The 16,606-nt window shown below is 44.8% G+C and overlaps 4 protein-coding genes across 4 annotated transcripts; 1 reads left to right on the top strand and 3 right to left on the bottom strand.

Moving 5' to 3' along the window:
* Nucleotides 1-576: 576 nt before the first annotated feature.
* On the bottom strand, nucleotides 577-4,075 carry TREMEDRAFT_11883 (uncharacterized protein; the record flags this gene model as incomplete). Its single annotated transcript, XM_007006588.1, has 8 exons — nucleotides 577-723; nucleotides 1,150-1,296; nucleotides 1,441-1,601; nucleotides 1,716-1,930; nucleotides 1,979-2,073; nucleotides 2,120-3,357; nucleotides 3,513-3,707; nucleotides 3,763-4,075. Coding segments are annotated over 8 exons (2,511 nt in total), but the record flags the coding sequence as incomplete, so codon positions are not given.
* Nucleotides 4,076-4,512: 437 nt separating this feature from the next.
* TREMEDRAFT_33924 (uncharacterized protein) lies at nucleotides 4,513-9,233 on the top strand (the record flags this gene model as incomplete). Its single annotated transcript, XM_007006647.1, has 14 exons — nucleotides 4,513-4,779; nucleotides 4,824-4,928; nucleotides 4,978-5,265; nucleotides 5,304-5,406; nucleotides 5,450-5,517; nucleotides 5,562-5,816; nucleotides 5,870-6,127; nucleotides 6,170-6,325; nucleotides 6,485-6,886; nucleotides 7,034-7,156; nucleotides 7,329-7,656; nucleotides 8,080-8,555; nucleotides 8,616-8,728; nucleotides 9,134-9,233. The coding sequence occupies 14 exons, from the start codon at nucleotides 4,513-4,515 to the stop codon at nucleotides 9,231-9,233; spliced, it is 3,042 nt and encodes a 1,013-aa protein (XP_007006709.1).
* Nucleotides 9,234-9,796: 563 nt separating this feature from the next.
* On the bottom strand, nucleotides 9,797-12,065 carry TREMEDRAFT_69847 (uncharacterized protein; the record flags this gene model as incomplete). Its single annotated transcript, XM_007006883.1, has 6 exons — nucleotides 9,797-9,973; nucleotides 10,245-10,396; nucleotides 10,765-10,930; nucleotides 11,123-11,264; nucleotides 11,628-11,705; nucleotides 11,989-12,065. 6 exons carry the CDS (start codon nucleotides 12,063-12,065, stop codon nucleotides 9,797-9,799), a joined length of 792 nt encoding a protein of 263 aa, XP_007006945.1.
* A 1,647-nt stretch (nucleotides 12,066-13,712) lies between these two features.
* On the bottom strand, nucleotides 13,713-16,366 carry TREMEDRAFT_45370 (uncharacterized protein; the record flags this gene model as incomplete). Its single annotated transcript, XM_007006686.1, has 6 exons — nucleotides 13,713-14,148; nucleotides 14,411-14,516; nucleotides 14,843-15,012; nucleotides 15,254-15,377; nucleotides 15,631-15,752; nucleotides 16,177-16,366. 6 exons carry the CDS (start codon nucleotides 16,364-16,366, stop codon nucleotides 13,775-13,777), a joined length of 1,086 nt encoding a protein of 361 aa, XP_007006748.1. The 3' UTR covers nucleotides 13,713-13,774.
* Between the last annotated feature and the right edge of the window lie 240 nt (nucleotides 16,367-16,606).

The raw sequence follows: 16,606 nt of genomic DNA, 5'->3' as shown, positions 1-16,606 counted from the left end.
GGGTCATCGTCCTGTCATCTCAATCAGCATGTAACATATCAGAGTATGAATCAGTTCAACTACACAATAGTTGATTATTTGGTGTCAAGTAAAGGGTAATTGTATTCTAAGTGAAACGGGACAATCAAAGATCGAACGTTAAGCGTCAGATACATTGTTAGATATACATATATAATCGTTCTAACTTCTAATCTGTTTTATGCGACCGACTCCATATGTCCATTTCTCTTCAAGCCACACACACTGCACCAGGACAAGGTTCTTCGGTATTCAAAAAAGATCCACATTATCTTTCCCTTCACCTCTCACAGCTCTGACCCGCCTTTGGAAAGTAAACATATCTCCTTCGAAAGCCACCCAACTTCTATTTCTTCTCAACTGTCTCCAAATTTCTTCAGACTGACCCTCGGATCGTTCCACATGGGGGATGGTCGAGCGGGAAGAACTCTGGAGGTGGTCTGGACTGTTGTATTCGGATAAAATCTGGTTGGAAGAAGTGAAAATGTCATAATTCGCGCCATGAAAAGAAGGGTCGGAAGAAGAAGGTAAGAAGACATCACCCGTCCAAATTTGGTTCAAACCCAATAACACTTCCAAATTCTCACTGACCAAAGCTAATGCTGATGATTTTGAAAACGTCCCTGGGGAAGAAGTAAATTGCCAGGCAGCTTCGTATTGCGTATTCCGGGCTTCCCATGCTTCCCGTATGCCTAAGCCGACGAGCTGAGATCAGCGTGGTTCGGATTTATTCAGGAGATAAAGTCAGTGTGAGATAGTCGATCATGTGTTGGGTAGTTATTACAGGAAGGAGAAGAGGTTGATGAGGTGATAATGTATGATTAGGAAGGATAATCAGTGAGCGAGGTGGTAACGTTCGATATGAGAGGATATGCGTAGGCAAACATGACCATATTGAGGGAAAGACATAGACTCGGAGACTGCTACGAGAAGAAATAAGGGTGACCATCGATGGTAACATTCAGTCCGTAAGATGACAGGTAAAGCATGATGATTCACAGAACGTGAAGGGATAAGAAGTTGGGGAAATTAGAAGTACAGAGGCCGAATGCAAAGACAAGACGTGGGGGAAAGCTTTAGAGGGCCGTGCTAGGGAGGGAACACCAAAGAAAAATGAGAAAAAACACTCACGACTCCAGCAGAAGAAAGATACGAAGCAAGTGTATGATTACTCAAAGGAGGACCAGGAATAATCCTTCTTTGATCCCAATCACCTGGGAAACTACGAGAAGGTGAAACGATAACTCCTATTTTTTCTTCTGCCAATTGATCGGCGATCTGTTGTGTCAGCCTCTCTCACACACATTCCCGCTCTCTGTGATCTACCGTATTTCAATCACAACCCCCTTTATTTATTCACCACGATCACATACCGACGTATTTTAGATATCTATCGGAGAGAAGAAGATGGAAAGCACATACCATCCAAGATTCTTGTCCACCCAAAAATGTCATTTTCAAATCTTTCACCTCTTTCTTCAATCTAACTAAAGAAGCCATAACGTCCGCTTTGTTAACTTCCACCACTAACCTTTTTTTACCTGTAGCAACTTGCTTCATCACTTTCATCAAGTCATTTTCTTCTTCCACCATCTGTGACTGGTTTGCGTCCCTCGTATATTCATCGTGAGATTCCTTCCCTAATGTACCGGCGTCCATGTCCGTATCAGGGTTGGAGGTTGTATATGAGGAATCACCATGATGGAGAAGTCGTCGAAGAATACCAATCTTTGTAGAAATTGAGAATTTCGAATTTGACATGGTTATATGTAATGCCGCGGACGGGTTCAATATCGCTCCTTCCTCAAGAGCATGTAGAGCTCCTGTGGAGAAAGAGAATGAAATTCCGGAGAAAAGTGAGGATGATAAAGGATATGACACAGCGGTTGTCACCCCTGCTCTGTATGCCAACCTATGTGTCAGACAACGCACGATAATTGAGATAAAAAGAGAGACATACAATTCGTCCTTGCCATCAAACATTACTCCATCTACACCTCTTACTAGAATACCATCCACTATTTTTGCATTTCCGGAGGTGAGATCATATGCTTTCTACTTCATCAGCACTTTGAAATGTGAAGAAGAGAAGTGGACTTACCCCGTCCGAAGTGGAAGACTCCTGATCGATCTCTTTCATCCCTAAAGCACTTCCCACTGTGATCATTCCAGGTGAAATACTTCCACCTTTCAAATCCACCATCTCGAAATCGAGTCCCATCTCCTGAAACTCCTGACAAGCTCCTACACAAGCAATCTCCCCATTCATCACTACCACGTTACCTCCTTTTTCCGACATAGCGAAACCAGGTAGGAACATGTCATCTACTCCACTGAAGATTACATTGTTGACCGATCTTTTCGACCTCAAATCAGGATCCCCCCTTGCCAAAACGGCTTCTCTAGCTTCCTCCTCAAACTCCCCCGCTGGTGAGATTTCTTGAGCTTCACGAGGTTTCTCCACCACATGTGGTCGTATGATTTGGGGAATTCCATCGATATAAGTTTGTTTCGGAGTCGCTCCCAAAGAAAGAGGGAAAGAATCCCAAATCACCACATCCGCATCATATCCTTCTCTAACATATCCAATCCTATGACTCAACCCCATAACATTGGCAGAATGAGTAGTGACTGAACTCAATGAGTGTGAAAAGTTCAAACCGTAATGATGAGCCTGAGCAGCTTCATAGACCAGATACCTCGAGTCTAAAACGGGATGATCGGATTTCATCATGACCTTTAATCCACTGTCCGCAAGGATCTTAGGGGCGTATTCGCTACCCCTATATGCTTCTCTTTTGTATCTCGCATTTGTTGCAAAGATGGCCACTGCAGGAGGTTCCGAACCAAAAGTCTCCTTCAGAAGATCAGGAACAAGGTACGCTTCGTGTGCATGATGAAATGCAGCAATGGGGAATCGAAATTCGTTGCTGATCCTTACTAACGCATTCAAGTCGGTAGTTTCGTAACAATGGATGTTGACTTTCACATTACCTCGAATGACATCGGCTAAAGCTTCCCATTGTAAATCATCGGGGAAGGGTTCTTTTTGAGATTTCGGATCGGAACACCAACGATCTTGTTTGGCTTTTAATTGAGCACCTTCCGTATAGGCTCTACGGAAATCGTAGGAGGAGTCCATACGGGTGTTTCCGTATACTCGAGCAGGGTTTTCCCCACAAGCATGTTTGATATGACGCCAAGCATTTGTACGCACCCAGGTCTGATTGGAATGGGAAGATGAGGAAATGATAAAAGGAGGTTCGACTTGCATACTCTCAGGAGTGTTTTCGTATGTCCAGCGAGGTTTGACGGTGTAGGCTGTTCCTCCGATGTTTCCTGTAATTGTCAGCTACAGTCTTCGGACAGGTAGGTGCTAAGCTTCCGACACGGGCTTCAGTACATGAAGTATGTCAATGTCGAAAACTCAAAGGGGAATCCCAGGGGAAAAGAGGGGAGATGCAGAAGAGTGAAGAGCGGACAGAACCTCTCACCAGCTGAACCAGGCAGGATGAGCATGGCAGTTATACCACCTGAAATTGAAAGGTTGAAAGCCAAATCGTGCGTGTTGAACCCATCGATCGATCTCAGCCAAGGTTGTACCGACTGCTTCCACGAATTGGTATCGTCGTTTCCTCGTAGAGAGGGAGCGGCGTCAACCCCCACATGGGAGTGAACGTCAACGATACCTAACTTATCAGCGCTAGACCGACTGTAAGTACGTGGCATATCCGCAAGACTTACCAGGAGTGACCCAAGCTCCATTCAGCTGGACTTGCTCCGCATCCAACTCTTTGGCCATCTTGACAAATTCTGACCCTTTTCCGACTTTCCTTATGACCCCTCCATCCAGAAGTACGTCCGCTCCGTAGATGACCTGTTCACCGTCTTGTTCCCCAGTCCAAAGAGTGGCGTTCTTCAGCCAAACAGCCCGAGTTCCAGGGACGAACCGATCGCTTCGTGTGCGTCTGGAGGTGAAAGGTTTGTGGGAAGGTGGAGGTCTCGAGATGACCTCGCATTGTTTGATCCCTTCTTTGATATACTGTGGAAGATCTGTTGGGTGACCTGGAAAGGGAAAGTCATAGTACACCAAAGTGGGGATGACGAGGAGTGCAAGAAGGAAGAAGAGGATCAAGATGTCTTTGAGCAACTTGATTCGACGATAAATACGGCTGTAACGGTAGGTATGACGACGGTCATTCTGTCCTTCTTCATAAGAGGGGAATAGCATCCCTTCCTCTTCGTTCTCTTTCGTCATACGACCCATGCTACGTGGCTGTATACCCATGACGACGAGGCAGAGATTGTATAGAGGTCCGGGGAGGAAAGGGTTGAGAAAGTGGGAGGGTTTATAGAGTAGTATGGAGCCCCACGTGGTCAGTCGGAGATGTCCGCCTCTGCCAAAATTTGATTCCGTCGTCAAACACCGCGACTGCTTTTCCTCTTTCCTTTCAACTTTGAACCTACTCTATACATATACACGGCGAACCCAACATGGCACCCCTTCCTGCCACTCCCAGCTCTTCAAAGCCTAAACTAGCACCACCAAAGACAGCTCCAGCACAAGGAAGGATGACCAGGCTTCGAGCCGCCAAGGAGAACACCGCCAGTCCCGCCATTGCTGCGGTCAAACCTACCGGCCTGTTGGCAAGAAGTTTGAGGACCGTGTCTGATAGGATGAAAGAGAAGGAAAGGGAGAGGGAACGAAAGCTCACTGCTTCTACCTCTTCTGGGACTAGTGGCTGTTCGGAGAGTCTTCAGGTATGAAGGTTCTCATGTGTGATCATGCACAGGCTTACTGTCAGGCATTTCTGAGGATCCGGCCACCTCCTTCTGACGGGGATGGCACGAGAGTCAGACCATACCTCGAAACGCAAGGTGATAACGAGGTCATCATGAGGGCTCCTATCGTGGGTGCATCCCTCCAGTATGACAGACCTATGTATTGACGGGACTCAGGACCCGAATCGACCCCACATCCCAAAACCACCTCATATATACTCGTTCGATCGCGTGTTTCCAAGCTTAACTTCTCAATCAGCCTTCTTCACCCAAACAGCCCTACCACTAGTAGACAAATTGCTAAATGGGGAAAATGGATTACTGTTCGCCTATGGTGTCAGTAACAGTGGAAAGACGTATTCCATCTCAGGAGGTCAGAGTGATGCTCCGGAAGATCGGGGTGTATTGCCCAGAGCGATAGATGTGGTTTTCAATTCTATCAAGGGTTTTGAGACTAAAAGAAATGTAAGCCAACTCCACAGCAAGTGTCAGCTCACAGTTAGCTTCGATGTACTGGCTTAGCAGATGTGGAACTCGTTGATCGTGATGAACATGCTGGAATGTTGGCTGTTTTACCCCTTGAGAAAGAGGGTAGGGTATCCGATGGTCAGCCCACCTATTGATGGCTGACGTGAGCTAACCGTCGCAGTCTGCAGGATGGATCGAGACTTTTCTTATGCCGTCTTCGTTTCCTACGCCGAGGTATATAACGAAAAAGTAACACTTCGTCCACAGCAATTGAGACTTGACTGACCCAATAGATCTTTGATCTCCTGGAATCAGTCTTACCCTCCTCTTCATCCCCCACATCCTCTACCTTCCAACCCGCCGGCATGAAACGCACCACTTCCACGGTCGGTCTCTCAAACCACGTAGCATCCAGTATGGCTTTGGCCGCTATGGCCAATGGTGGTGCCGGTGTTCTAAAGAGACACGCTTTGTCACTCAAGAATGATCCCGAAGGCAACGGGAAATATATCGCAGGTCTGAATGAAATCCGCGTCAGGACACGGGAGGTCAGTCTCATAACCTCTCATACATATCCTTCATGGGCGTGCTGATGTGACAGGAAGCTCTCGCTGTTCTTCGTGCTGGTCAAAGAGCTCGACAGGTCTTCGGAACTCTTGCAAACCGTGAATCTTCCCGTTCTCATGGGATCTTCACTATCAAGATCGTGCGAATCCATAATGGTGCTCCTGAAGACCCTGACTCGGCCTCGGTATCGCGACTGGCTATCGTCGATCTTGCGGGCTCGGAAAGGACTAAAAACACCCAGACAACAGGTGACAGACTCAAAGAAGCCGGAAATATCAACAAGTCTCTGATGGTCAGCGTGAAATGCGATGTACGGACCAAGCTGATGCGATAGGTCCTGGGTCAATGTTTAGAAGTGCTGAGATCGAATCAGCAGAAACTCGCCACTCCTATTCCTCCAGGGAGTAAGAGAAAACTAGCTATGGTACCATTTAGACATTCCAAGTTGACGGAGATCTTCCAGAACTTCTTCGTTGGTGACGGGCGAGCTGTAAGCTTTACTCCATCCTCTGATGACCTGTTCCATTCGCTCATTTCACACAAAAGGACTCCATGACTCACGTCCCTCAACTTTCTCACTGGGGTTTGTAAAGTGGATAGTATGCCTCTAGGCGAGGTCTCTACCAGCTCGAAACGGACTGACTCTCAGGTCGTCATGGTTCATGTCAACCCATATGACACCGGTTTCGATGAAAACTCGCACGTCATGCGATTCTCTGCCATCGCCAGGGATATCCAAACTACCGCCATGAATCCTCCCAAGTCTGGGTTCCCGCTCTTGAAAAGACAGATAAGCACTCAGTTCTCAGCCTTCAAGCACGCTGTAAGCGGTCCAATGAAGATCAAGGTGGTGGTTCCTGTACTCCCGCAGGATAAGGGCAAGGACAAGTTTGTCACTCATCCCTTCGTTGGTCGGAGTAGGGAGACAGATGACTTTGTGATGGTGGAAGAGGAATTGGAGGTGGTGGAGGAAAGTGAGAGTGATGATGAGGAAGAGAAGGATTGGTTAGTGGAACATTTGTTTGAGCAACTGAGGGAGTATAAGACGAGAGTGAGTTACATCCATCACTGTGAATATTCTTCTCGACCAATTTATCCCCGGACGCTGTATTTTCGGCTCCTTGTCAGGAGTAGTTCAAGAGTACGACGTGACAGACTTTTTTTGAAGTAAGAGAGGGAGGAAAGTACTGACCTCAAGTTGTACGAATCAGAGATGCGGAACGCTATTATCGAGATCGAAGTTCGGGAAGAAGTGACCAAGGAGATGCAAGAGCAGATGCAGAAAATGCATGTGGAGTATTCTCAAAGATTTGCAGATCAAGTGAGTGTCTGATTTCCTTCGATCTTGGATCCGTCTCATGAGTCTTATCCATGTCCATCTACCTAAAAGATCTGCGTTGTCCAGTTCTCACTCGAGGCCCTGGATATCTCTCTGTTCGTCTTTGCTGTTTATACATCAGCTACCCGAGTATACTTTCAAACGCTCACCTCAGGTCCAAGCGAGCGAACTCAAGACCGATCGAAAGATTGATATCCTCTCTCGAACACTCACACCGGGTCCATCCCGTCTTAGACCGAGAGACGACGAATCATCCGATATTTCCCAAGCGGATATGTCGTTAGATGTGGGGGACGAAAGCTTCGAATCGGCTTATTCGGGAGAGGCAAGTGTATTAGATCCGTTCGTCGTCAAACCTTTGGTGACGGTCATTCCTGCCATTGCCATCAATGGTCAAGGTCAGAGCTCTACCCACCAGCTTCAGGGTCGAGCAAAACATGCGCCTGACCAACCTGATGATATCAACAGACAAGATCAAGGACGTCCTACTATCTCGTCTCGGGCACCGAAAGGAACGACAACGGACATTTCAGACTGTCTCTCACAGAATGTGGACGATGAGAGTGCAAGGAAGAAGATCATGGATGAAAGCGAGGAGTCGGGTCCTGATGATGATTTGGAAAGTCTGACAGAAGAAGAGGTCGACTCGTTGAGGTCAATCACGGTCGATGAAATGGCTGTAGAGCCGACAAGTGAAGCATCGGACTCGGACATGGAGCCTGTAAAAGATGTGAAGCAATTGGCCACTAGGCATGGGCGGGTCAATAACACGACTGCGAAAGATCGTCCACCTCAGTCAGGAAAAGCTTTCGGAGATGAGTCAAATGGCGGACGGGGTCAGACGAAGAAGCAAGTGAGAGAAGTTTCGGCCGATGGAATCGGTTATGACCAGGTCGACCAGGGAGGGATGGATAACGACCTGACGGATGACGATGATGGTGAAGAAGACGAGGACGATGAGGTGACGGAGGAAGATGAAGACGACAGTGGTGAAGAAGACGAAGACGAAAGTGAGGAAGAAGAGGAACAGGAAGAAGGAACAAAAGATGGAAGAGAGATCGACGAAAACGAATCCGATATGACATACGACGAAACTTCCATTTCTCTAATTCAAGATGAAGTCGAATCTTCTTTCTCCGTATCGGATCTTGACAGTGTGTCTATATCATCTGATGAACCCAGTCGTAAAACTCCAAATAGGGGGAAGAGAATGTCTTCTGTGAAGAATACTTCTGTCAAGAAGAATGTACCTCAACTTGTGTCTCCTACCAAGTCAATCTCGTCTGTGATGCGCACACCAGGTCGAGGGATACGGTCACCTGTCAAAACTGGGCAGGCAGTGGGGACACATGTTTCGAGCACGGTCAAAGATCAGCAGAAAGTGGGGATGCAGCCTTCTACTTCGGTCAAACATCTACAAAAGGGGGGAACGCCAGTCAAGAAAGGGGATGAAATACGGGATGAATCAGGAGTGTTAAGTGAGAGTAAAACTCAAGAAACCATGGATAGTGATGAAGATGTTTTGCCTTTGAAAGGAAGTACGAAGAAGAAACGGTGAGTGTTCCCTCTCCTTCTCGGATCATGATCCTTGTTGTTGATTCTCATTCTGACTGATTCTCCCATCTGTCGGACTCTCTCTTTAACTGTTCCGGCGTGATCTTAGATATCACTGTTACCTATCCACAAGTCTCGATCCGCTTTCACTAATCTATCACACATTTCCCTCTGCCTTCATTCTTCCCGTATCACGACAATCTCCATCTTCATCACCACCTCATCACTTAAGGAGTCATTCCGACAGATCCTCCGTTTTTCGCAGATCTCGGCATTTGGGCATCCACACTTCATCGAGGTCCCATGCTCACCTCTTCACATATTTCAGTGGACCTCTTCACATTCTTCACCAGAAGTGGAAGGATGAAGGAGGAGCGTGACTACGAGTATTATACTGATATATAGGACATTGGGAAAGAAAGTGATCACAGAAGAGGAGATGGACATGGGAACGGGGTTGGTAAAAGGCACGAATGTCAGACGATTGATCAAGACTTTTCAATGAACCATTAATATTTTCATCTCTTTCTCTTCTCTCACCAACAGGTCTCGATGATACGTGTACGTAGGGACAATATGATGTATATGAACACTTGTTTAGTCTCTGTTCTGACGGTGTATTTATACATAACACGCATCTGATTTTGGCATAATCCAAGTTTTGAAAGTATTTTTTCACTCAACTTAGAGCTTGTTGAGAAGTCCCAATTCCCGTTGACGAGTCCACACATCTAAGGCGGAAGTGAGAAAGATTGACAAGATGTGACTACAAATCAATAATCCGACAACTCTTGATAACTGATATACTAGTACATAGGTACATTGTACATGACATGTACCAAATCTTCAATGATACAATACTGTATGATACAAAAACCAAACATACTTCATGTGAAATACACCTTTTTTGTCAATTCCCTTCTTTCCCCCTACTACTACACATCCACATCTCAATGTACTATCATCTTCCTCTCTCGCTAATCTACCTTACCTCCATTCTAATCGAACATCTGATGTAGATCCAACATCCACCAATAGAACATAGAACATGAAGTGAAAATTGGATTTTCATGGCGCTTTGAAAGTTTCCCCAGGTCCAGCATAAAAATGATTCTCAGTGGTCATGAGAACATGTGGTGGTACAGCATGAATAGGAGCTGCTACTCTTCTAGAAGAAGATAAATCCGTTGGATCGTATATGTAAGACATACCACCTGTCATACCCGCTACAGGTTTCGGTGCGGACTTTTAAGTCAGCTTTGGGTTCAAGACATGAATCGACCATTTTGTTTTTTTTTCACTTCAACATTGAAGTCGGATGATGGTACATAAGGAATAAAACCAACATGGAAATTGAAAATTGGAAATTGGAAATTGATGATGAATTCGAATATTGTGTAAGATGGTTTATCTTGGGATATAGGATGGGATGATGAATTAAAGATGAGTAGGATAAAAGAAAGAAAGAAGTGAAAGAAGTTGAAAAAAAGAAAGAAAGACCAAAAAGAGGACTCACTTCGTTTCTGTAATTACCAGCACGCATCAATTGATCAATTTCATTATTGACATCTTCCATGTTGACAGGAGGTTTTAACATATTTTCAACTTCTGTTGAGAAAACGTGATAGGTTAAATAACAAAGACAAGCTACGGCTATTTTCTTGTTTACTAATTGATCAGTGACAAACTTAGTCTTATTAGGAGATCATCAGATTTATTTAGTGGATGGCAATGATCAACCGAATCTCTTTTTTCCCGTCTCCTGGGAAAAGTGTGAGTGGAATATGTCTTGGTGAGTGGTCATTCGTACTTGTACAACATTGGAGAAGATGATAGGGAAAACGGATCTGGATAAACATTTCCGAATAAGAATCTGGGAGAATGAAGTTTTCCTTGGGTAGATAATACAGAGCCTCAAGTGATAATTCTTGAACATTCAGAATCATTCGTATATTCCGAAGAACAGGAATTGAATTATGTGAATAAACCAAACCCAACAAGAGTAGACTTGAGAGGACGAACAAGTGAATACTCACCAAAAGCAATGATTATTATAGCACATAAAGATTGAATAGCTCTATAACGTTTCTTCCACTTTGTAGCTTGTTGTTCCATCTCTAAACTCACTTTGAACCTTTCGATCAAGTTGGTAGCATCGGGACCATTACTATAACCCGGTGGAGGTTTGTAATTGAAGTGACCCTGGAATTAGTTCTGAACAACAAACATGATTCTCTTTCCATGAAGTTTCATCCTCTTTTCTTTTCTTTACAGTAGAAGCAAGATGTCGGAATGTATCATCTACAGTTCACCAGAACAAACATCCGAACATCCGACCATGTGTAGGGTCAATTTTCTAATGAGATAATGAACCACAGTTCACACAAAACTCACAACATGAGGAGCATTCCCACCTTCCCACCATAATTCATCTTTGACCTTTGCATCCGGTCCTGTTTTACCTAATGGGAAAGGAAAAAGTCTTGGAGCTGCATGACGTGTGGTAGAAATTGTGAAGGGTGTGACGAGTATGAGCCTTTTCGTTAGTTTCTTCTTCTACTCCTGATTCATCTACTCGACGTATTTCCCCCATGATTCATCTGGTTTAGTCTCGAATTTTCGGGAAATGTTTTCCTTCATCATTAAACATCATTCATGTCGTACCTATCGACGTGAAGAGAAATGATGATGATCTTCTAAAGAACTCTTTGATGTTGAATACAATATCGAATATCGAACTTGTTCACTCGGAAGAAGAAGTCGATAGGAAGAGGAACCCTTAGACAATATGGACAACATGACAGAATAGAGGAAATCTAAATACAACAAAAATGGATGACTCACCCAATCATCTGGTCTCTCTCTCATCTTACTTAATTTGTTATGTAACACTTCATACTTCGAAGGAGGTTTAGGTATCTTTTCCAAAGCTTGAGTGTAACCGTACCAGATCAAACTTGTATATCCTACCAGACACCTGTATATCAGTGCCCTTTTACTCGTACCATTTCCTGATCTCTGAAACCCAGCTCATTGCGCTAACTGAGGATGTATGTGTGTGACCCACTGGTCGCATCTAATGTAGAGCATATTAGTGGTGTTGGTCAATGATGGAAAGCGGGAGTATCGTCAGAACGTCAACAAGTCAGAGTGTTAGAAATGTATCAATGTGATAATGTGATAAATGTGATAATCAGGAGGGATATGTCAATGGTGGGATACCTGATGAATGGTCAGAAGTTAGATGATTAGGGACCCACACGACGGAACATATGCTCAATCGAGAGAACAACCGATAAAACTGTTCCATCCCTGGTGGAAGAGGTGTTACAGACATAGCTGAGATCAGCGAAGAGAACAGTCATAGATTCGTAACAGAATGATATGAGACGATGTTAGTTTCAGATACGATCACATGATGGAAAGTGTAGGAATGAAGAGGTGATGACGTGAAACCTACGCTAGAGCGAAATGAGATGAAGGGTGAGTGAAGTACAACGAGTAAGGGGGATAGACAAACTTACCAAGTGATATAAGACACATAATCACCACGGTTTGACTAATTGGACCCCATTGCAAACTACTCATCAGTCATCATCCTCCATCTCCTACCTTTCACATAACTTCTCCACTGCATTCTCACCAATTCGATCCACAATTCTGTAGCACACGTCACGCCAATCCCTAGCCGCTTCCCCACTGCTCTACTGGTCCGCTACCCCACTTGATGATTTGTTCAAAGATCTTGATATCATGAGATGATCGAAACAAAAATAAGAGCAGTAATCACTCATGTGCTGTTCAACTTCTCAAACAACACTGAAAGCACTGCCAACCCAAGAGAGTGAAGTGAATAAGATGAGGTTTCGAACTCACGCAGGATGTGGTCTAACTTCTTCTTCCTTCTTTTTCTTCCTCCATTCAGCTTTTCTTTTCTCTTGTTCTGCTCTTTCCATACCTAAACTATCGTTATAACCTTCAGCTCTTTGAATATCTTTTCGGGCATTGTAAATATCTAAATCCAAATCAGAGGTTTTGTATCGAGTCAAATGAGGATATTTCAACCACGTCATCTTTTCCTTTCACCCTTTGAGGTTTAGTGATAGATCCTGTGAGAAGTTTGAGGAGTTCTACTCTTTCGGTATGTGTTTGAGGGTTATCTGATGATCCCTTGAGATGATATTTTCCAATGGCGGTAGTTTCGCCGAGTGTTCGTTGGGTTTCCGAGTCCTGTGTTTTGATTCGGGACTATCGCCGGGTGGTAAAGGGTGAAGAAAGGTGAAATGATATCTTTCCTCTGTCCAAATCTGCTCCAATGACCAAAGTCCGGAAAGTGTGAGAAGATTCGGCGGTTGAGCTTGATCAATAGCGGCGGGGAAGCGTTTCGAAACAAAGACAAGACTTAGTCAAGGGCAGAGGTAAGAGCTGCGTTTCGGCGTTCGGAACAAAGAGATGACTCGGCAAGGGTAAAGGGTGGACGAAAAGATGATTGGAGTAGAAGGAATGAATCAGGGTATGGTTTGGTGGAGTGAGATGACCGGAGTAGGATAGAGGAATGAATTTCAGGGTAATATTATGAGAAATGAGAAGGATAGAGGAGTGTTTTTCAGGGTTTTCTGAGCGAATCAGACAATCGGCCGTAAGCCTTGAATGTTACAAGACTTGGAAGAACAACGGAGATACTCGTGAGACCTTTCGGATCCTTACTTCTGATCAAAGATGATATCCAATGTTGTCTTTCGGCGAATGATCAGGGTTTTCTGACAAAGACCCATGAAAGATGAATAATCAGTCTAGTCAACGCGTCCGATATGTAAATGTAAGAAATGTAAGAGGGTCTTTAAAGGGGTCGAACATTGAAAGGAGGTTTTAGAGATGATACATACCTGTAAGATCAAAGGGGTTTTTTGAGGATATGTCAAGCGGGAATTCATCCGATAAGTAATGGTTGGTTTGATTTGAGATTTGAGGGATGGAAAAGAAAGAGAGAGAGAGAGATGTTCATCATCCATGACAAATGTTGATAGATCGGAAAAAACTAAAGACTCATCGTCTCAGAGGACTCATCCCGTAAGCTCCCATTCCATCCCCGTATCCCGTCCCATATCCTCCCATGGATTGTCCATTCACATGTCCGTTTATCCCGTTTGTCATTCCTATTCCCATATCAGGTTCTACTAAACCTCCTCCTTCTTCATCCTCGTCCACTCCAGTCTCCCTTTGGACGGCAAGGATAACATTAGCCAAGTTCTCGACCAAGATATCGATGCCCTGTTCCACCACTTCGCGGACGGGGACGGCACCCACCCCTTCGGCGTTGAGGTAGAATGTAGAAGGGACGGCATTGAAGTCGAAAGGTTCATCGGGTTGGGGAGGCGCTTCGAAAGCTGCGTTGGCGGAGAGTGGCCATTCTGCTTTTTCTGAGGGTCAGAGAGGGCTCAAGTTTACCTTCCAGGCCAAAGACCCAGACGCTATACAAACAGGCAATACATCAGAGAAATCGCAACAAGATATACGTCAGGGATGAGAGGAGGCCTGGATAGGTATATGAGGTTATCAAAATAAAGGAGAGGAGCGTATTAGGATCTGTACGGGATCGGCGAAAACAACTGCAGGCTACTTTATACCCGACAAAGATTGGACGATGGACGCTGGGTGGTGGACGGACAAAGAAGGACTGACCATCTGTCTCATACCAATATGTCGTATGCCGGAGTTTGTTATGAGGGTCGTATTCAAACGCTACGGCGGAAAGGGGAGACCATTTCGCGTGAAATTTGGCTATGCCCTGAGGGTCAGAATTATACCACTCGACTTTGCAGGATCAACACTGCGGCTCCAGGCAGTACAGGAAGACTGGGTTTCAAGCGACCATATCGAAGAGGATTAGAGGCGGTCGAGTGCGAGTGCAGATGGAGGTTAAATGATGGACTGAAGACGCGTGTCACGGATCATCCGGATGAAGAGAGAAAAAGTGACCTCCCATGAAGAGGAACAAATCTGAACGAGGAGAGTGCTAGGACAGACATCGTGATGAGGGAACAAGGCCAGTGATGGAGATGCCAGGCAAGAACATGACATTCGCCAACCAGCGAAGTTCAGAAACGCACTCACCGAATACGCCTTACATGTCAAATCGATCTCTTGACCCCTCGACAACTTGGCCAACAGAATCGGTGGAGTCGCAGGATCATTCTTCCCCACCGGTTGACCCAACTCTGGATCCCGATTATTGATGACTTGTTGATCATCGGGTGATAGGTCGGGTGGAGGACCATATGGATCTGGTGGGGGTGGCTGGGATGCATCAGACAATATCACAGAGTACATTATAACAACATGCCTCCCAACATCCAGATGGCAGGACCAGGAATAGTTGCTGCATGTATGATCCTCTTCGGTCAAAGAATAAGAAAGGATCGGCTGGGAGCATGCAGGATGTTGAAGGATAGCGAGAGAGTAATGTGCTGGAAATGGAGAGAGTATGATGTGATGGAAAGATGTATGGACTCACACCACCTGGACTTGGAACAACTTCCAACATGTTACTTGTGATAGGCATAAATTTCCCTCTTTCTCCATGTGTATAAGATACTTTTAAACGAAGTGTTACAGTACAGTAATAACAACCTTCATCACAATCACAATCCTATATGTCAGCTGGAGTCAAAAGGGATGTGCTAGTGATCGAGATCCAAAGAATGTACTCTGTTTCTCCATTCAAATCCAACTCTCGTACGAGATAGTTGCGAGACAGAACTCAAAAAAACGAGGGTAAAGTGCAGGTGGTCTTCTGATGGGATGTAGTGAATGTGGTATTGTCTTGAAATCACGTATGAAAACGGGAAACAGAAGTGGTTTAACGGATGATAGTCTGAGAGAATGGGATTGAGACGACTTACAGAAGTCCGTCTCAAACCTTTGGAAACATTTCGACTGATGAGTGGTACCATACCCAATCTATGTGCTAACATTTCATCTGGTATCGGAGAAGTATTCTGAGCGAAAAGCACTTGATCAATACCTAAACATTAGAGACTTGACATGTCATGAAACCCCACCTGACGTCTGTCTACATTCATGAGAATCAATGAAGTTTTACCAAACCATTTGAAGTAAGTATATCTACGAGAGACCATCGTATGGAGGATTTTATGAAAGAACATGGGGAGTGATAAAAACTCGACTTCAGATGAGATTCGTGTGATACCAGGGATGATTGGTCATACGCGGCTCGGGACAAGAGAAATCAAGAGAGATTGAAAAGATTTAGGACGCAGGAGTGATCATTGTATGTCAGATCAGGATGGAAAGAGAAGAAAGTGTAGTCAAGATGGAGAGGAGAGGGGAGAAAAGTCTAGTCAAGATGAAGAAAAGACGAAAGTTGAATCAATATAGAGAGATAGATGAACCAATGCGAGCTAACAACCGCAACGTTTGAAACTCACAAACAGTAGGAACATCAGCCATCATAACCCTTCTTATACTATTGGCCAAAGCTAATTCCATCCCACTCAGATTAAAGTTTACTTCATCTTTCGTCAAACTTCTTACTAAAACTCGAGGTTGATTGGTTGGACCTAGAGGTACTATCACACTTGGACCAGCTTGGTTTTCTCCATCGATGAAACCGTTCATTTCGTTTGTTCGATGGATTTTTTTGGATCTCGGTGATTAGGGTCTTTGAAGAGAGTGGGCTCTGTTCCGCTTAGATCACACTATGTTCGTTGTAGATTCAGATTCCAGTTCTGGCTGAGGTTTTTGTGAGGATGTATCGTTCTGCTCCCTTTGATGTGGGCTTGGGCGTGTTGTGTGGATGTAGGTTTGAAATAGAGATTGAAGTATTGTGAGTGAGAGTGGAGAAAGTTGAGGAAGACC

The sequence above is a fragment of the Tremella mesenterica genome (genome assembly GCF_000271645.1).
Source record: "Tremella mesenterica DSM 1558 unplaced genomic scaffold TREMEscaffold_11, whole genome shotgun sequence".
Classification (NCBI taxonomy): Eukaryota; Fungi; Basidiomycota; class Tremellomycetes; order Tremellales; family Tremellaceae; genus Tremella; species Tremella mesenterica.
The sequence above is the reverse complement of the archived record's forward strand: the minus strand, read 5'-3'. Positions and strand labels throughout refer to the sequence as shown.